At 36.0% G+C, this 22,116-nt stretch overlaps 1 protein-coding gene across 5 annotated transcripts in view; it reads right to left on the bottom strand.

The window, feature by feature from the left end:
- Positions 1 to 22,116, bottom strand: part of LOC126831174 (uncharacterized) — a 112,291-nt gene that overhangs the window by 53,238 nt on the left and 36,937 nt on the right. The window contains exon 1 of one of the 5 annotated variants that reach the window (XM_050561876.2): positions 15,926 to 16,143. The exons of 3 other annotated variants lie outside the window; for them this stretch is intronic. In XM_050561876.2, the coding sequence (XP_050417833.1) occupies positions 15,926 to 16,055 (130 nt within the window). In that variant the 5' untranslated portion in view covers positions 16,056 to 16,143. Of the gene's footprint in view, positions 1 to 614; positions 804 to 15,925; positions 16,144 to 22,116 lie in introns of those variants that run through there. One more of the 5 variants, XM_050561879.2, reaches the window with a different exon arrangement.

Here is a 22,116-nt window from a genome sequence, read left to right on the forward strand (position 1 = left end):
GTAAGCGAAAGTGTAGTCAGCCATGCAGAGGACATTTTATAATAAATCGATTTACTTAGGGTTATAGCCCCAAACATCCATTTTTTAAGAAACAAAAAAAGGAGGTTTTAGTATTACATAGGATGCACTGAATCATGTTGTCTTTTTTCTGGAATTGCATCATCCGTGAAAGTTGAAAAGTCTTTAAAAGGTTTCTTTAATGTACAGTTTGGGCTGAATCTATTTGTAAAGGCCAGCTTAATTTTTGTCAAAGTCGCTGAGATGTAAATAAGGTTTAGGGCACCTGAATGTTGGCGAGATTGTAGGTTAGGATTAGGGTATGCATTTGGGCTAGGTCCAGTGTGACCTTCGACCAAACTTGAAGTTGGCCTTATCAAATAGACTCAAGACGTCCTTAACCTTGAACTGAAATACCCTAAGGCGTTTCTTGCCTTCAAAAAGTGCACCTTTTTTCGGTTAGATAAATATAAATCATGCATAGAATTGAAACCTATAAGAACGAGCACAGTACATGTATAACATTGAACAGGTTTTGATATAGTATAATGAATGACATGTCACCTATACTTGCGGCTAATAAGTAAACAACCCATAAATAATTTAATGAAACTTACGCACTAAATAGTAATCCCGCTTTCTAACCATTGTCATCTGTTTGCTTTTTGTGAAATAATATAATCCTAAATAAACTCTGCTGTCAGTGCATCGTTCTTATCGAACCGCGACTCTTGTCATTTACACGTATCCAAACGGTATGTACACAAACATGGACTAGTATATCATATACCTATACAGGTAGGACTGGTTGACAGGCAGTCGACACACAGTAGACGCGGACAAATTTACTCTCTGGGCATAGGTTTATAACGTCATGAGTCACAAAGCATATATATATTTTCCTGCAAATTTCTTTAATAACCAGATTAGACTATTAACGGTTCAATGGAGTCACACTGTACGTGGCGTGTTATATTTAACACTATTATTAACTAATCTTCACAGGTATTATGTAATACGTAGCTGACAGTCAAGTGAATATATTTACATATAATTATGCATATATGGTAAGTCCGATAGGAAAAATTAGTTCTGTTCAACATATGTGTATAATAACCACGGCTAATGAAAATATATTATAATGGCGTATTACCAAACGTCACCAAACACACTGACTTTTCTAATATTATATATAAAGCAAGGTCTCGGTCTAACCACTGCGTTAAAAAAACCTCTACGCAGTTTGAATGTTTATCATTTTGTTTTGAAAGTAAAATTGCCAACTCTATCGATTTATTAATAAACAGCCAGTTTTGCTGACTGGGTATTTTATAAATTACTTACACTAAGGTCAGCATTGGAACAAGTAGCAATGTTCGATCTCTTTTTATTGAACCAAAGAACCTGCTGTGGGTATTTTGCAGACCAACACACGCTTTCTTTCCCAAGCTATACGTCATGACAATTTGGCTCTTCGGTCGACGAAAAATCCGAGCATAGAGCAAGTAAAAAGGTATGCGATATTTGTTTTAGGAACCTAAAAGACACGGAGTGACCCCTTTTTCAAATTTAATGGGTTTAACATCCACCCACCACAAAGTAGGCCATTTCGGGACTAACATATGGTTCAATTTTTATTTCAATCATTCGCTTGCGCGTATGAGTCTTTGCCAGTGGAAGAAAACCGGAAGACCAGGAGAACCCCACGAGGTTGGACAGGCGACCCTACACCTTGCCACGTACAAGCGGGGAATCGAAACCACATCACTTGATTCAATGACCGACCTTGTGATCCAACGCGCATGCGTTAACCATTAGGCCACCCAACTCACCTGTTTTCATTTGGCTCTTCACAGTATGGAACATGATACACCGGTAAACAATTTCAAAAAGTCCCATCAAATATAAAATACGGAATGGAAAACGAAAGAAAACGGAACTAAAAAAACATTTGATTTTAATCAGATTGATGTTAGTTTATTATCTCCATACTTGATTACTATCTTTCATTACTTTATTATAATCAAAGTCCACAATGCATGAAAAATTTCGTCAGTCGCTTGTAACATTCTCGGAATACCAGTATAAGAATATGTATTGTGTTCAATCTGCTACAGTATATCTATAGAGAAAGAGAGTATAGTCAGGTGATATATAAACAAAGTAATAAATATAATGAGATTATCGATTTGTTTTATCATTTCATGTAAATCACCTCGTTATAATATATTATACATAATTCACTAACCACGGCTACTGTTCTATACTTTTAATAACATTTTATAGTTAATGTATGTGTCCTATTTTAGGGAGAGAAAGGGGGGGGGGCACCCGATCCCGACACCAAACTAGGTCATTTCGGGGCAAACCATAGTTCAATAGCCAATAATACGCTTCAGAGCAAGGATCTTTAGCAAGTGAAACCGGAGGACCCAAAGAAAATATACATGGTTGGGATCGAAACCATACCACACGGCTCAATGGCAGGCCTTCAGATCTAAACGTACGCATTAGATCACTGACCACTTCCACCCCATTCCACGTAATAACCCAATATCTAAAAGCATCGGAAACGGATCTGAACCCAACGCCATGTAACTTTCTTTTTGCTTAATTTCCTTTTCTCGTAATTCAAAATAAAATCCGTTGGACATTTTACATCAATATAGTCTAAACTGTACATGTGTATGTTAAACCCAATATTTCTTGGGTACAGGGTGGGCTATATATTTGAATGATTAATTCCGGGGGTCAATATTATTTGATAACGGTCAAAATAAAGTGTTGAATAGGGTTGATCTGATATTGTGATATATTGACCAAAGTAAAATGAAAATCGCTGCACTTAAAATCATTTAAAAGATGTCCACGTAATTAAAACCAAATGGCGTAAATGTAATATACAACCCACCCAAGGTTAATAATAATTTGACTTTGTACTGAACGACTGGTATTTTATAAACTCTCGCGTTAAGGTCAATCAGTGATAAATTACCCTTGTAAAGGGGCTTGTCTATTGCTTTCGTACAACGATTGACAAAAATAATATAGTCTGAAAAGTAAAATCAGTGCAGAAAAAAACCCCAGGGAGGAATAAACAAATTTCCATCACATATGACCAGGTGTCGAAGCTATGGTATCATGTCGTTATGTCGTGGCGTCGGGTGAAAATGTCGTATTGTCGGGTTAAAATGTCGTGATGTCGGGTTGTCGTGGTGTCGAGTTAAAATGTCCTGATGTCGGGTTGTCAGGTTGTCGCCCTATGAAGGTCTTCACCACGACATCACGACATGATACCAATCAGCCACCATACGAAGCCGCTGCTGACAAGCAAAACGAAATTGAACAAATTACGGTCACTGATGCAATATAATCAAGTATATTAACAAATTAAGGTAGCTGATGCAATATAATCAAGTATATTAACAAATTAAGGTAGCTGATGCAGTACAATCAAGTATATTAACAAATTACGGTAGCTGATGCATACAATCGGGTATATTAGCAAATCACAACTGATGCAGTACAATCAAGCATGTTATCAAATTACGATAGATGTATAGGAAAGAAAGATTTGGAAAGATCCCACCATTTCTTTCCTAATACCTCATCTTAACCCGAATGTTTATTTTAATGTGAGTGGTGGACAGATTTTGTTATCTGAAAAGTTTTATTTAAAGGGAAAAAAAAACAAAATTTGCTACTAAGCACAAGCAGGGAAGTGGGTTTTTTGGGGTTTTTTTTTTAAACGTACTAAATCATTACTAACACACGATACAGATAACGGTGAAGACAAGAACTGCTACATTAAAACAAGATACGATAACCATTCTCCCACGCGAACAAATTTCATTTTTATATCATTTTCCAATACTAAATCTAATGTCTTAGTTCCATTTAATACCCAGTAGCTTTGGGCAGTTTTTTTGGGGAAAATGTCATTAAAAACCGTTTTGCTGAAACCATAAAACTTCGCTTAAGCTCGGTTTTTACGATCAAGAGATCTGAACTACAACTCTAGTGTGACTACAACTACTAATTGTATTTGAAAATTCCTCTTCAGTTTAGTTTAGTTACCGAGGCTATAATGTTCTTTACACTTGAGTAATTTGTAAAACAAGTGTGTTACAAATTAGCTACACGGATTTTTATCTGATGTCACAGAATAATGGAATTACAAGTTTGGATTATTACAGCCGTTAGTCAAAAACAAAGTCCTGTGAACAATATAAGATAAAATTGATCAATAGTAGGTGGATATTCCAAATAGGAAAATAAATCCCGCTTGAAAATCGACCTATGTATAGTGTGAGTTATGAGTTAACATAAAAACAACCAATCTTCATATCTCCTAGTTCACGATCGAAAATTTCCGGAAAGCTTGATTTACCGAGTTCGTCAACTAGACTGCGACTACTCATTTGACAATGTCTCTTTATAATTAGACTTTTTATAGTTATGACTTACTCCTTATTACATTATGTCTTAATCATTTAAAAGTATACCCAAATATACTATTTATAATATCTTCTTATTACACCATCCATAGTTTTATGTCTTAATCATTAATCATTTGGCAGTTATTTCCATATAAGACTCGAATCATTTGATAGTTTGATAGTTATCTCTATATAAGACTCAAATTATTTGATAGTTTGATAGTTATCTCTATACAAGACTTAAATCATTTGATAGTTATCTCCATATAAGACTCTAATCATTTGATACGTGTAGTTTGATAGTTATCTCCATATACGACTCTAATCATTTGATACGTGTAGTTTGATAGTTATCTCTATATAAAACTCGAATCATTTGAGTGTATCCCCCAATTAGAAGACAGTTTAAAAACAATGAAGCTAAATTGCTTCCCAAAACAGTAAAATATCGGCCATAAGAATATACAACAGATAATGCAGATCAAACTGTTCCAGAACACACCAAACATGAACACACAGTAAAGTGGTATATTGTGTTCCGAGTTGAGGAGGCAATATTCTGCATCGTGCACGACAACCGGTGTGTACTTATAGCTGTAAGACCAGACTAAAATAAAGCATCTCCACAATAGATAACCGCAGTATTGTTTCTTCTCAGTGTCATCTATATAATATAAGCTACCCGCTCCCTACCCCGATAAATTTATTCTTTTTAAAAACTTCTCCTAAAAAATGCAATATTTGTTATACATAATAAATGTCTTGTTGAGCAAGCAATGAAACTGTCAGATAAACGATAGCATATAAATGATGGATTATCGTACAGCACAACTCAACCACAAAACAAGCATCACGGATACCAAAACAAAAACAAAAAAATATCTGTCATCACTGTAATTCATATGATTATGGGTTGTCAATTTTTCAGATGGTGGTTGTAGTCAACGTTACAAAAAGATAAGAAAATGTCATTGAAAACGGAACGAGGACAATTATTCCGATCGACTGTTTACGACTGCCATTTTCAGCTCTGCACGATTTGATGGGGAAGTAAAAAATGGAAGTGATATCGAGCTTATGTCTTTTAATACAGAACGCTAAAAGGCAGGTTGAGCGTAGATTATTATGGCGAAAAGGGACGTGCCTCAACAGCACTACCTGGCGATTTGAAAGCTTTCTTATATTGGAGTGGAATATCAACTTGCCTTCCATGCAATTATTAAAATGGAAAATATCTGTTAGTCAAATCATTATGAGAATGAATGAATGAATGAAATGAGATTTAACATCCTACTGTTCTGCTACGACTGGGCTAATGAAAACGGGCATACACCATACAGTGTGCTATGGGGGAATTTTGCCTGGATAGCGGCGCTACGGCTTACTGTTATATTAATTGAATTCCAACTGCCAAGGGATCTTTTACGTGCACATCAATGTGTACACGGGACCTCGGTTTTTATCCACGCCAGGCCCTCCGTCCTGCAACACTGACAAGGGGAAACCATGCCGGAAAATCGCGATGAACTTTCTCGGCCAATACCGGGAGCGAACCCGCGACCACCATTATGAAAAGTGAGTCAGAATAGCTTATAAAGTGGCACCGCAGACAAACATATAACCTGCATTATGTTTGGAGGCTACAGTTTACAATAGCGATTTATTTACTGAATGCTGATTGGTTAAGATCGATGAGTTGATCGGCGGGAAAACTATAGGTATTGATCAGACGTCACCTAGAAACAGCTCGAGCTACAGTGACAATTTTACTACAGTACTATACTAAAACTTGCAGGGAGGTATGGAATCGGCTATAGTTCTATATATAGTCTGCTTCCATAGATATAGCTACAGAGACGAACTAGGTCATCATCGATTCCAACCTGTACAACCATTAAAAATTCATTAAACTATTTTTGTTTTCTACGTTGAAATCCAATATACACATAATTATATCTATCTATCTTATAGCTTACTGCAAGAGTAGGCCTACTGTTGTCGACAACAAATACAGACAACGCCCAAATTAACTAATTGAGTTATTTCAGATAACTACATTATGATATAATACAATAATGAAGCGCAGGGTGGATAGGGCTACTTCCGTTTTATTCATTAGTATTCGAGTGGCTTTATGAGACAAACCTTTCATAATGTCTCTCAAAGGTTGACAACAAGCGACACAATTAGAATAAATGGCCATATTTGAAATACAAGATTTGAGAAATGGCTGTTTTTCAATCTGCACAAAATGGACCAGCATCTAAAATGGTTATAAGGTTTACATTAAATTATAGTGACACAGACTGAATACCATATAATATAAACTTGGCTGATCTAGGTTCAAGCTGGGATTGTAAATTGCCAAATTTGCGCCACTTTCACCCTCGTTAAAAGGAATACCTCCGTATATCGCTGGTAAAATGGATTTCTATATGTCTAAAATGGGATGTGACAATGCCATATAAAACTGTAAACTATGTGAATTTCCCAAATTAATAACAATTTGTATCTTACTATCTGAAATGTTCAAGTAGTATCAGATTTTAGCAAACCCGACCTTATAACAGCCTACAAGATATTTACACAAGAACTTGTGTTGTCGTCTCTATGGATTTCTTTTAATAGAATGTCCACTAACGATTGATAACTTCCGACAAAATGGCATGAGATGGGAATTCCTTGCACGAAAACTGTAAGATGGCGTGGAATATAATGTGTTTACTAACTGATTAAAGGGGATTTGGTCCTGAATGCAACACTTGAGACCGATTTTAATTTACGTACAGTGACAACTGTCGGTGCAGTCGAACATGTCACTTCCGGAGATTCGAACCTAATGTTTGAACAACTGGGGCCTGTTTCACGAAATTTGAACTAAGATAAAATCCAAATTTTAGTATTTGATTGGATAATATTAGATTGATTTTAGTGCTTAGCCAATCAAAATTGAAGTATCTACTAAAATTTGGATTATATCTTTAGATAAGATTTCGAGAAACAGGGCCCCGATGCATAGACTAAGATTTTAAAAAAAGCAATCTAAGAGATGTCAACACATGTTTCAAAGTAAGCACCACATAATATGTATTATAAGATGGTGGCTTGCAAGATTTAATAAGTAGTTAGTAGAAATTGTGATATCTCATTAGTGGTCTTTTGACACTTACACCGATATATTTATATAAATGTAGAACATATTAGACCATGATCAATAACTCACAGTTATTTATAACTCAGACTAGCAGACGATATTTTACTCTCGATTCTGACATAGCCTGACATGGAAAGTGGAGGTCAATTATATGCAAGCGTGGGAAATGCTAACTAGTTTAAAATGTTTATGTGTAATTAGTCCTGACTACATTTTATAACACATCAATTGACGTACGTGTAACGGTAGCAATCAACTTAAAAGCGAAATAAAACTTTATTAGGAAACTCCATTGTCTGGGTGTAATGTATTCCAATCATTTAACGGGATAAGAGAGGGGGGAGGGTGTACGATCACTCGACACAAACTATGGAATTTTGGGATTAACACGTGGTTGAATTTTATTTCAATAATTCGCTTGCGCGTTGGGGTCTTTAGAAATGAGAGGAAATCGGGGAACCGGAGAAAATCCACGAGGTTGGATAGGCTACCCTACGCCATTTGACTTAATGGCAGACCACTAGACCACATTTTCCCCATAACGAGATGAACTCTGAAACTGTTTTCGCTGGTGGCCATGAAAACGTTGGGAAGAAATTCTGTAGCAGGGAGTCCATGAGAACTAAGAATTCGGCAGTATGAAGTCCATTAGAATGCCGAATACGAATAGGGTAGTAAGGAATTCATATTAAGACGACCATAGAAACGGCAATTAGCAATGTGTCCATGAGAACATCGGGAAGCATTTGGGTGGCAAGCAGTCCATGGGGACCATCGATTAGTAATGTGTCCATGGGGAACATCGATTAGTAATGTGTCCATGAGAACGTCGAGTAATAAGGGATTAATGAAAACATCAGGTAATAATTTGGCAGTAAGAAGTCCACAGGAACGTCAATTAGTAATCTGTCCATGAGAACGTCGAGTAATAAGGTATTAATGAAAACATCAGGTAATAATTTGGTAGTAAGAAGTCCACATGCAGGAACGTTAATTAGTAATGTGTCCATGAGAACGCCGGGGAGTATATGGGTAGTAAGCAAGCAATCCATGGCAGCGTCGATCTGCAATGTGACCATGAGGACGTTGATGAAAACTTCGGGTTGGTTGGATTTGGATAGTGAGAAATACAAGGCAACATCGGGTGGTAATTTGTCCATCAGAATGTCGTGCAGGAATCGGTTAGTAAGAGGGTCATGAAAACTTTCAGTAGGATTTTGATAGTAATAAATCCATGGAAACATCAGCTGGTAATGAAAACCCTAAGTAGAAATTGAGTACGATGTCCACGAGAACGTCATGTAGATATTTGGTAGTAGGTGTCTCAGCAATTCTGGATTGGTACTGGAACGGGTTCTGGTAGTAATGTTACCATGCGCATTAATCAGAAATCCAGCCAGACAATAGACCCTCAGATAGGCATCACAATGAGTCATGATAGTATATTTTATCCACAAACAACGTTGATGGGCCAGCCAAAGTACGATGCGAATGGTGAGTTCAGTAAATAAGACGTCGATGAATGAGTTATGTAAATAAGTTGTCTGTGACAATGTCATGTGGGAATTGGAATGACAGTAAGCTTAGACCTTCGAATGACAAAATGCCGCAACCTCTTTAAATGAGGTGAATATGAATACCGAAAGTAATGCATCCGCGAGATTGGCGCATTATAGCTCGTTTGGAGCTGACGTGCCATAAAACTCCATTTCATTCTTTCTTTTAACATCCCCGAGAACGCCAGGTTGGAGTGAGGACGAGTTCCGCTAACTAAATATAGCAGGAAAAGATATCAAGAAGACCGTAGTGTCTGGATTTTGGCAAGCGTCACAGAGCAAAACTATAACTACCACCAGTTATATTAGGCGATCGTGGTAATACGTTAGGTTTTTTAAAAACAGAAATTGCAGATCATTGAATAAGTGTTTGAAAATGTGCTATACCACACCCCTTGATGCAAGAAATTTTATATGAAAGATGTTTGTAACTAAAAACTTCAAAGTTTATTTTACCTGTTTAACGCCCAATCAATTGTTTATGCACCTGAAGTGCAACATAAATACAGGCAGCGATTACGTACATAAACAATTTTAATAATGTTAGGTGCTACTACTGGGTATTTCACATATAAAACTCCATTGAAAGGTAACAGGGATTGATTGGAATTTATTCCGACTAGTTGGGTGCCCCTGTCATTGCCTGCTTCCTTGCTATTTTTTAAGAGTTTTAAATAATGCCTGACTCTCACCATCCTCTTAAGCCACATCCATCAAACAAGAACAGGCGTGCATTCTGCCAAATTAAACGCCCTTGGTAACATATTATGATAACCCACCAACCCGGCTGTATTCTTTAAATACCTCTGATGTTAGAAATGATACAAAACCTGCTTTGAATTTACTTTCCTGTTCAAGAATTTGATGCGTAGGTTGAATTTTCTTTGTAGATAAGAAAATCCGTGAAAAAAATAATCATCATTTTGTTGCTTCACATAGTGATAATATCTTATTGTTGTGCTACAGTTCATTATTCTCTTTCGCTTATTACCGCTGATAACATTCTATTTTATCATTTATTTGAATAATTTATGGATTTTGAAAACAAACAGTGTATGTATATGTCGACGGAAACGCCCCGTTCTTCTCGTCGTCGGGTCAAAACCTGTGCATAAAGTGATGCGTATTTCATGAAAGGGGTTGGGTGGCCGAGTAGCCATCGCTGCAGAAAAGGTCTGCCAGTGGGTGAAGTGACATGGATTCGACCCAAGGCTTGTATGCCACAAGGCAGCGTCGCCAGCCTGGTCTCGTGTCCCCCCCCCCCCCACAAACAAACCCTTGCTAAATATTCCTTGAAATAAAAATGTATCATATGTTTGTCAACAAATAACTTATTTTGTGTTAGCTGGACGTCACCACCCCCCCCCCCTCTCTCTCTCTCTCTCTCTCTCTCTCTCTGAAATCGACCAGCGTTACACGATCTTGGATAGGTCTAATAGAGAAATGGCCCAGCAAAACAGATTCTCTGAAATCATTTCTTAAAGACTGTTTGCTTTGATAGAATAATGTGGGGGCGATATTCGCTTAATTTACCGCGGGCGTTTTATTCCTATCCAGGCCAGTATCTGTCGGTCAATATCTCAACATATTGTCAAGAACAAAATATTTAGCAGCTTGCCAAATTTTTAAGGCGATCTCTTCTTGAGTACTTGTCAGCATGCAATTGAAAAAAGAATACGTTTGTAACTGCTTTGATCGAACAATATCAAAATGGAATTCTCTAGAATTTTGTAACAAGAATCACAATAAATCGCTTGTTTGAGTGCCGCACAATTTCATAAAAAGAATTTGAAAAATCTAAAGACCTCCAGCTAGTTTCTATGCTTTATTCCGAACTGCAATATGAGAGTTCCTTGCATTTTGGAGAACGGAGAGATTTAGCGTATTAGCTATTTCGTTGCACTTTTGTATTTAAAAAAAGAAAAGAATCCAACTGAATTCCCCAAAATAAAATGCAGAATATCTTTCTTAAAGATATACAAATAGTGTACGTAATAAATTCTAGGGACAAGACGTCGAAAAAAAGAAATGTCCTTGCACGACAGATAAGAGGAACCACGCAGGAAAACCCCTATGAACTTTTTCGGTCAACACAAGGATCTGATACGGGATTTCCAGGCTAGCGAGCCATCGTCTTACTCACTGAGCCACCGTGGCTCCGACACAAAAGAAAAGGTGATGTGATGGTAAATGAACTAAATACGTTAGGGTAGATGGTAGATCGATCATCTCACCCAACCTCTGCTTAATCTTTAGTCTTGGATCCCCCCCCCCACCCCAACACCTCGGATCTCCCCAGGATGATGGTTTCCTGATTAGAGAAATAGTAACGAATACAAGAAAGAAATCTTTGAAGCACGTGAGCCAACCAACCGATTTTTTAAAATTTGACTATGTCTATATCTTTTTTGAATATCCAAATAAGTGTTAGTTAGTTATGCGACAATCGGTATCAAACATTTAAAGCTTGGTATATAATCATTCATTTATTAAAGTAAAAATGCAATGTCAAGAATTTATAAGGGCGACGTGGGCCTCAAGCGTAGTAGTGTCCATTGGCCATCATAATGTATATAATCGGGATTAAAATAAAGATGGAAGTCAAGCAATCACTAAATTTAGCGTTATTTCGTGAAATAACGTCATCGTTGTACCTGTAAGTGAGATTAAATGTTTTATTATTTATTTTTTTTAACAAAAAAATCGGACAAGTAAAAATATAAACATAAATCAGACAGTAGACGAGCACAATGGATACCCATAGGAACAACAATTACATGCTGAAATATTGTTAAAGAAAGGTTAACCTCACATCGAATCTATAAATTGCCCAATGTGCGCGGTGGAAATAGAAAATATATTCAATAGTAAGCTGGCTGGAGGTTATATATTATCATTGGGCGGATGAAGCTCGTAAATTCCCAGTAACTGTGTAAAATAGATGTATTTTGTGTCTGCCTTGGGGTTTGTATATCATATAACAAGACTTGAGAATATGTGTTCACGTTATTCAACTGGTCTTTTTGATGTCGTCTATACAATCAGCCAATAAATAGTAAAATGCGTATATCAAACTGTGAGTATGGTCGTTAAACCAATATCCTTAATGTTTTACAATTTAAGAAGACAAATTGATTAAAAGTTTTCTGCATATTCCCCGAATTTGTAAAGGTTAGAGTGGCGAAACCGCTTATTTAAAGAGTGAAATCTTAAAATAAACATAGACATCGCAGAATAACTGCAAAGCTAAACACCTAAGAAACGACAGTAGAACAAGAAATATGGACATTACGATTAGATACATGCTCCCACCACCCTTCCCAAAAATAACGCGTAAAAGGGAGCATATATTTGCATAGACGTGTGCGACAAAATAAATTCACGATTTTAAACACATATAAATTGTTAAAATTGATAAAGTTACTATCATTTATAAGGGTATATGACTAAATAGGGCACAAATTCATATTATATTATGGTCAAATATAATTCACTATACGAAATATGTTTCTTTAAACACATATCCATTGTTTAACTTCTAAAGGTATATAACTGTTAATAGGGTTCACATTCACAGTATATTATGATCAAATATATATATTCGCTTTAAGAAATATGTTTCTTTAAACACATATCAATTGTTAAGCCTGATAATGTAAATATCATTCCTAAGGCTATATAAATTAATAGGGTTCACGTTATATTATGATAAAATATAAATTCACTTTACGAAATATGTTTTTTAAAACGCATATCAATTGTTGAACTTGATAATGTTAATATCATTCCTAAGGGTATATAACTGTTAATAGGGTTCAAATTCACATATATATTATGATAAAATATAAATTCACTTTACGAAATATGTTACTTTAGACAAATATCAATAGTTCAAATTGATAATCTTTATTTGAGTTCATATTCACAACAATGTGCAAAAATTATAAATTCAAGGAAATGTGTTACTTTATACACATACCAAAACCTTCAAATTTATGTCAATATTCTTTCTAAAGCTATGACCTACAAACATATAAATAATTTATTATATATTATTGATTACACGTGTTCAAGTTGACTTCTGGTAGTGTTTATCTGATAGTAAGAAAACCATTACTTATAATGAAACGCTGACATCTAGTAATTAAATTCACTAAAGAAATGTCAATCAAGAAAACGTCTTTCGCCTTAAAGAGACAATTACGGGGTGATTATAACATAGCATTTATTTCTATTAATTATCATTATTAACTTTATTGAGCTCCAATGATTTGACGTAAGGATTTACATTGTGCAAATCACATTCCTGATAAGCTAAGCAGTACGAACCAAGGGCCCATTTATTGTATGAGAACTATAGATAAAAGTCCACCTACTCCACTAAAGTGGTTTCGGTCAGCACTGGTGGAGTAGAAATGATCACATCTCAAACCAAGCAGTGCCAGACACAAAAGATGAACCCAAACGCATCCCAAAAATACCAGGAAATGTTCTAGTTGGTAATGCAAGAGCGTGACATGAAAGTCTTTGCCTCGGAATATGTGACTGTTGTTCCCTCGACAATGGTATCGAACAGGCTTACATGTTCAAAATATAATCTTTTACACGTGTAATTAACACATTAATTAATCAATGCGGTCACATTCAAACAATTCAGTCTTCATAAGCCCAGTCGTCGCAGAACAGTAAACCCCCATTTTATTTCATTCAAACAATGTGAACGAAAGATACTGACAGGACGATCGTAAGTTGTAAAAGCATCTTTATTATACGACACCGACTAATGTTTCCTTTTCACAATTTCTGTTTATTGAGTCACGCCATGCCTTTAAACCTCTTGAAAGAACGGAAGTGAATTGTGATCGTATACAAAAGGTCGGAAGTCGATTTGATACAATAACATGTTATATGGGGCATATTTTTCTTCTTTTTTTAAAAAAAATTAATGGGAGTACATAAAATAATTCGAAGCACTCTTATCCATATTAATTAAGAACTATTCTATACACTATCAATAAATTAAATATAGAACATAATTATACATGAATAATAATCAAACACATGTCTCTAATTATAATTCCAATCATCATGGAATTACAAATTCTGAAGCTTAATATACTCAATGGTCTCTACTAAACACCTAGTGCTTATAATCATTATCATATTTAACATTATAGACAATTTATTTCACCATTACTATATACATTTCCAAATTTAGGTCACTACTATTTCAATAAATCAATAAGCGTATCTTGCTGTATCTCTTGGGTTGGCCCTATCACGGGTTATATTTATGATGTTCATTATTCTAACTATACAAGTTATTTGCATATATATGTGATTTATAGATTAATTTGACACTGTATATTTTCAATTTTCAAATTAACTCCACGTCTAATTCAATAAATCGACAAGGGCATATTGCATCTCTTTGGTTTCACCCCACCCCATATATCACTGGTTATATGTATGATGTGCAGTGAAATCTTGTTTTCTATTTGCATATATATGATTTATAGACTAATTTGAAACTACACATTGTAAATTTAGGCTACATCTAGTACAATAAATCATTAAGGTTAAAAGGTATCTCTTTGCTGATCATGGTTCACATTTATACACATCAGGCTCTCACCCCAGTATCACCTGTATTTACAAAACTGGGATTATTACACAAATGTGTCAAAGACGGAGGAGTGTGTTCAAGTCTTACAAACCATAAATATAATTTGAAAGTAAGGTAAAATAACGTATAAAGGCGTTTGTGAGAAAATACTCAACTATATTATCCGGGACCATTAAAATCGCTGAAGCATAGACAAACATGACACTAATATGATCACGATTCACTAATAGCGTCTCAAAGTTGTATTTTTAGCGTAAAATATCCAATTCAATATTCCAGAATCAATATTTGAATTAAAAAGTATGTCTAAAAGATTATATTTAATGAAAGATAATGAACGATAATGCATGTATATATATATATTAAATATGCAAGATTTAAATCTCTAAATCCATAGCTGTTTGATCGGTTTACATTATTATGTAACCATTGTTCTGAGACTGAAACATATAACCTACTCTATATGTAACCATTGTTCTGAGACTGAAACATATAACCTACACTATATGTAACCATTGTTCTGAGACTGAAACATATAACCTACACTATATGTTGGGTAATTATTGTCTATTAATATGTAATAAGTATTAATGGCTTAATATACAATCAATTGGGCATTAATTGTACGGATTACCTATATCTACTACTGAATAGAATCAGGTATAGATATGTATATCAGTATGTTAGTAAGTAATTTATGTATATTATAATAACGGTAGACAACGGATATTTTTTTCATGTACCTGAACTGTCATGTTACCTGCAAATGTCTATCAATCAGATTCAGTTCGTCCCCTCCCTGCGCGTGCCAAATGCGTGCTAAATCCCAACCTCCAAACTCAAATTAAATATGTATCTTTGCACAGAACTTCTGCAAACAACGATGTTTGTCATCTAAATTGAAGAGCTAAAAATAAAGCAATGACTTGCTCCTTAAAATGAAACGACACCCCTAATAAGATTTTAGTATAAATTGCTGTCATTGTTGCAAGCATAACATGTACCTGTATGTCCTGTATAGGTATGACAACTATGTAAAGGACCTGTAAACACATTACTGTGAATCTATAGTGTCCGTATGACCGTGCCTGTTCTTGTCAACTAACGGGTTTTTGAGGTGAGCCATACACTCATATACTGAAAACCGGCTTACCTTTCTTTTTGCCCGATCCAACATGATCATCATCATGTTCGTAATCATTTAGCGAGAGAAGTTCGCCGTTTTCTCCTGCACTTGTATCCATACTTGACACAACTAGACGCTGTACTTGGGACATAATCATATAAACCAATATTTCTTGCCGTGTTTACTACGTCTACGTCACACGGCTTGATGGCAGAGCTCAGCTAACTGTATATGAATCGAGTAGTCGAAGCTCTGTGCCATTCAAGCGAGCGCTTTTCTAGCCTTCACCACTAAGGTAGCAATTAACGTTAAGGTGGCGGATAGTGGGTTAGAGTATAGAGGTCGCGACGCTGATCCATAAACTGCATAGAAACGAAACACTTGATGTCTCTTTAAAATAGTTAAAAAGACCCCCAAACGTAATATATAAGTGATTTTGGCCAATGGAGGTCTTAATGCGTGTCGGTTGATAAATGTAGATTGGTATTTGTCTGAGAGGTGACTTGTAGCAGACGTTAAGTCATCTATTTCAGCGCGAATATTGATCATATTTGTATAAAGAGACAAACATCTTGATCTTCAGAACTAATGTTGACAAACTTTACAGTTGAATACGTTTTACATTAAATGTCAACAAGTTAACATGTAGACGAGAAAAACATAACAATGTCGCAATGTCTAACAGACAAAATATGAGTGATGTTTTGACGTATGCTAGGCAATATTTATTGAAATATTGCGTGCACTGCATTTTTTTTATATGATAACAATAACTAGAAGTCTTTTAGATCAAAAATATACTAGCTTAGTTAACTGACGTTGCAAGGGTGAAATATCACCATTTTTCTAACATCCATACTAATTGAAAATTAAATGAAATGGGGTTTAATGTCCTACTTTTCGGCACCGACTGGGCAAATGCCGACGGGTGTAGGCCATGCAGTGTGCGATGATAGACATTTTGTCCGGATCATCCATATTAACGCAGTTGTAATTAATTATTATTAATTTGATTATTAAATACTGCACCAAATACAACATAAATAGCACCATTAAAAATTATTGTAAAAACATGGTTATTATAAAGTCGTTTTAAAATTTGGTTGGTTTCCTATAAACAAATAAACAAACTTTCTCTAAACCACAAGACAATATAAAACATTGGAATTTTTGCTTTAGTTAGTGATGCAGTCAGGCGCGTGTCCAAATTCATCCAAATAAAGTCGAAAAAACTAACGTGCGAAGCATTGCCGACGTTTTGGCCTCGCTCTACTGTAACCTTATACATGTATGCACCCAAATGAGCAGAAATATTTCTCAGAGCTTCTGATTCTATCAAATTCGCGGATAATCCACCAGCAATCATGCCAAACTTGATGTTGTTTCTACCTTGGACACTCCTTGGTTGGATGGCCGAATGGTTAGCGCGTGCGTTGAGTAAACTGGCGTGGTTTCGATCCCCGGTTGTACGTGACAAGGAGTAGAGTCGCCTTTTCAACCTCGTGGGTTTTCCCCGGGTCCTCCGCGCCCCCCCCCATTGCTAAAGACCCCTACGCGCAAGCGAATTAATGAAATAAAATTGAACCATACGTTAGTCCCAAAATGACCTAGTTTGTGTGAGTGGACGTTTAACCCATCTCTCTCTCTCTCTCTCTCTCTCTCTCTCTCATAGACTTTAATACTTCCATAGATAATTTTATGATAATTTTATTGTAATTGCGAGGCTGCGGTGATTAAAAACAACATTCGGATGCAAATAAATTTCAAAAAGAAGAATCTGTTTTTACTAATTATGTCACAGATATGTAGAAACCAATCTGTAGAGTGCATCTTTCATAGACGTGGCGTGTCTCCTATATAGTTCTCGGAGACAATATTATCTTTCAATCTAGATTATCAACTTATTTCTTATTTCATTACGAAGCAAGTCGATGAAATTAGGGTAGGGAGAAATTGATATTTAAAGGAAAGTTTTTAGAAACGACGCGATCGTTTGCTTTTTGAAAGACTTGATGTGACTATGATGGCTTTATTCTATTCTGACTGAAGTCTGCGTGGTATCATACTTCTGTTTTGACAACCATGAAATTTTCGGGGCAAATTTCTTTTATTTTGTTAACTTGACATTTAGATTAGGAGATCGATTTCTTTTACAAATCGCTCTTCTAACATCTGAAGTGGGTCGCTTCATTGAATCTTCCAGAAATATCTCAAATTATAGCTTCTTAACCGTGTGCAAAAGCAAAAATCCGAAACTACTGATAACTTTGCTGGTATGGTTTCGTATGTTGATCTAAATTCTGTCACTGCATTTCTATAACTGAATTTTACAATCGGAATGACTGTAATTGATGTGAATTTTGTTTTGTTTTCCTTCTAAGAGTTTCAAAATGTATCAAATTCCGAACACCAAAAGCTTACAGCCAATAGTCGGTTCATTTAAACTATAAATTGATACATCATTAAATTAATCACCAATGATCACTACGTCCTCTTTTGGTCAAATCAATCTCACTTGACCTTTTCGTGGAATTGCCCGTGTTTAAAAGCCTGTTTCAGGATAGTGATTGATTTTTGTTAATTCTGACCCGCGGCTTTGTTTGATTTTAGATGAAAGTTAACCGTGTAAACAAGAGCCGCCATGTTGGTTAAATCTTTATTCTATTGAAGACGTCTGCTCTCTCGAGTTGAATTACTGGATATTTTCGTATCATTGTACGAAACTACGGCAGATAGACATGGGTTATTTTTTCCAAGAGTTTTGGAAATCTCTTATAATTGATATTGACAGACGGCACCATATATGTAAAAAATTAATCCCATTAACACGTCTACTAAGATTAAATAATTGATTTATTGAGCTAACGAGGTACATTCTTTATTTCTGAAAAGAAACTCAACTATTTGCAGAAACCTATTTATTGTAACTTGACTTTTTGAGATGTTCTGAAAGCCATATATACACAACTATATTCCTGTCAAAATAAACATAACGTCACTAAGCTACTTGTTATACTAAATTTTGAAAATTTTCTGAAAACAGTATTGATGGTTTGCAGGTAACCCTAAAGTAGGTAATTAACAAGGGAGAACACTCTAAACTAAGCAATTACGGTCAATGTTCCCAACTGTTGTCAATTGGAAATCATTGAATGCTCTTTTCCTGTAGATAATCACATATCACTCTAGTTTTCCGATTGTACGTGCAATAGTGAACATTAGAGGAAAAACATAGCGAAGAATCCATTTATCAACAGAGTTATCTTTTGTTCCTGAGATCAAATCAGGTCAAAACGTGCACAGTACGATATTGTATGAATTGGAAATCAAAACGCTAATCTTGTGTCTTTTATTAGATTCATACACTGTTATCTTTGGGTTTCTATGTATTAAAGTCAGTCAATTTAATGCCAAACGAACATAATGAAAGAATGACCGACCATAGGACGTGACGTATATGACGTCAGATATATCATTACATCCATCAGCTTGCAAAGTGGGCAGAAAATGGCGCGAAGTCGCTGCTATAGATTAGAATTGTATGAGCAGAATATCAAATAAATATTAGCGGACGAGATCATCAGTGATTTGACCTGTTGTCAACATCCAGCAATTCCCTTACTATCAGCCATCGATTTAACTAACTCGGAACTAAGAAGAACAAATTTGATATGCAGAATTTGGGAATTAATGTATTTTTCATAAACCCAGCCGTCTACAGGAGGATTTGGACAATTCGTAATATGGAAAATAAATTATATTTGGATGGCTTACCAAAGAGGTCGCCGGTTGATTAATTTTTGACCTCGATCTATATATGGCTTCTCTATAAATGATTCTGAACTCACCAGCATGGGATTCTACCTTGATTCAGATGAAGTGTTATAGACTTCACAGGGAAGAACAGAATCATGATCATTCCATAACAGAACGTAAATTACCATAGAAAAAAAACCAGTTCACAAACGCCCGAAGCAGTAAAAGAGAAAACTTAAAAGACTTCATAAAATATGCATGATCTAGCATAATAATTTAATTGAGCAATGTATTCTCGCTAACTGTTGATTGTGTGTGTCATTATGTGCATCACTGCACATGAACAGAATTAACCCATTATTAGATTATTTAAGACAGCGTTTCCCCAAAGTGAAATATTCCATGTAGGCGATGTGAAGATGTGAAGGGGTGGCGACAGAACTATGCCACAGGGGGGAAAAATAGAAAATAATGAAGGAGCGATGAAGAAAACAAAAGAAACAGTAAGGGCATCATAAATAAAAGCTAAACCAGAACGAATAAAATTACATTATTTAAAGAGAAACATTTACACCTCTACGGTAATATCCACGGTAATATCGCAGACAAGCTAATGCATCTCTTACTCCTTTCTCTTGTAGGAAGGTTTGGATATGTGTGAGTTGACGGTAATATCGCAAACAAGCTAATGCATCTCTTACTCCTTTTCTCTTGTAGGAAAGTTTGGGTATTGGTGAGTTGACTGTCATGGGGTATCAAGGGGTGTTAAGGCAGAAAAGTTCTTTCAATACAGTATATTATTCATATTTTGTGATATTGCACAATACAAAATATTTCATAACTAAAATAGCTCAATATGAAGTGCTTCACACTTTGCTAATTGTAAATTTCACACTCTGAACTGTACGCTGGTAGAAGAAATCTGATTATCATTGATCGATGAATTTTATAATAGTTATTGAATTACAGCCAAGGTCAAGATCCAAGGAATTGTTGAAAATTGCACTATTTTCTCTAACTTGTTATTAAATATATTAAATCACCAGGGATGCTAGCAGCTGTTTGATTCCACTACTTTACAATTAACAGATGCCAGAGTCAAAGAAATTATCAATGTCTTGAGTTGAACCTTAGAAAACCATTATGCCTCTATATTCTAAACCAAAAGTATACTTGCACTTACTATTATCATTCTCGGTATCCACAGTGGTATCGTTCCGTCCTTCTCCACTAACCTCTAGGACCATCCACGGAGAAGACACATAGTCAAATTATCCGCCCTTGATACTTCTGCTATTTTTATCGACCAACCGAGTAGGCGAAGGGAAGTAACCCGCATTTTATTGTGGTGAACGTAAACCATGGCGCTAAGACTGGTATGTAAACTATTTTTTGATTGGTTCGTAGAATCAATTTACGATCAAGGGCAGATTATTTGAATTCGTGAAAACCGCGTGGATAGACCCAGAGGTTAGTGGAGTAGAAAGGAACGATAACAATGGGTTACCGAGAACGATTATCAATTTACCAATGTTAAATTATCAGACACGGTTTATGGACAACTGTAGGTGCGGGGCAATCGCCGATAGAACAAACAATATCTGAATACAGCATGTACACCACGATCTATACTGATATGGGGGTTCATGTTGCCAATTACTTTTAATTCATTTCGTCATATGGATTTATCGCTTTGTGCTTTCCTAAAAGGGGTCGTCCCTGTCATATTAGCGTTAATAAAAGTAGCGAATTCTATGCGATATATATCTTAGTCTCTCGCAACTATACTATTCAAAAAAAGTAGGGGATATTTGATTTTGGGGGCATAATACTAAAATATGCAAATGACTACGAAAAAAGTCACTATAGAACCTAACAGAAGAAACATTCCCAGTTACATGTGACGCCCAAACGCACCAATAGCTACCGCATGGAATGCAGGTGATGCTTGGGATCATCATGGGGGTCCAACCCAAGATTTGCACGACTCTGACTTTGAATGTTACAGTCATTGTGGCATTGAATTCCAGGGTGGAAACATCAGTTTAATTGTTTTAGTGACCAGAAAACAAATTTTGATATGCGTCGGCTTACCCAAAATGAAAGGTTACGTGCCCTTGGCATGCTACAGATCGGCACAACACAGGCGGTTGTGGCGCGGACGATGAATGTTTCTCAGTCTGTCATAAGCAGGCCATGGCCCAGATACCGTGATACACAATCTGTACAGGACAGACCACGCTCAGGTCGACCAAGGGCGACAACTCAAGCCCAGGATCGATTTATCCGTACCTTGGCCTTGAGAAATCGTGTCATCACAGCAAATCAGATCAGCGCTCGTCTGCAAACAGACACTGGTGTGAGAGTGAGTGGCCAGACGATTCGGAATCGACTGCATAGGGGTCACCTTCGCGCCCGACGTCCTCGCGTGATCCCTTGTTTGAGAGATCATCACATTCAGG

This window comes from Patella vulgata, chromosome 8 (genome assembly GCF_932274485.2).
Source record: "Patella vulgata chromosome 8, xgPatVulg1.2, whole genome shotgun sequence".
Lineage (NCBI taxonomy): Eukaryota > Metazoa > Mollusca > Gastropoda > Patellidae > Patella > Patella vulgata.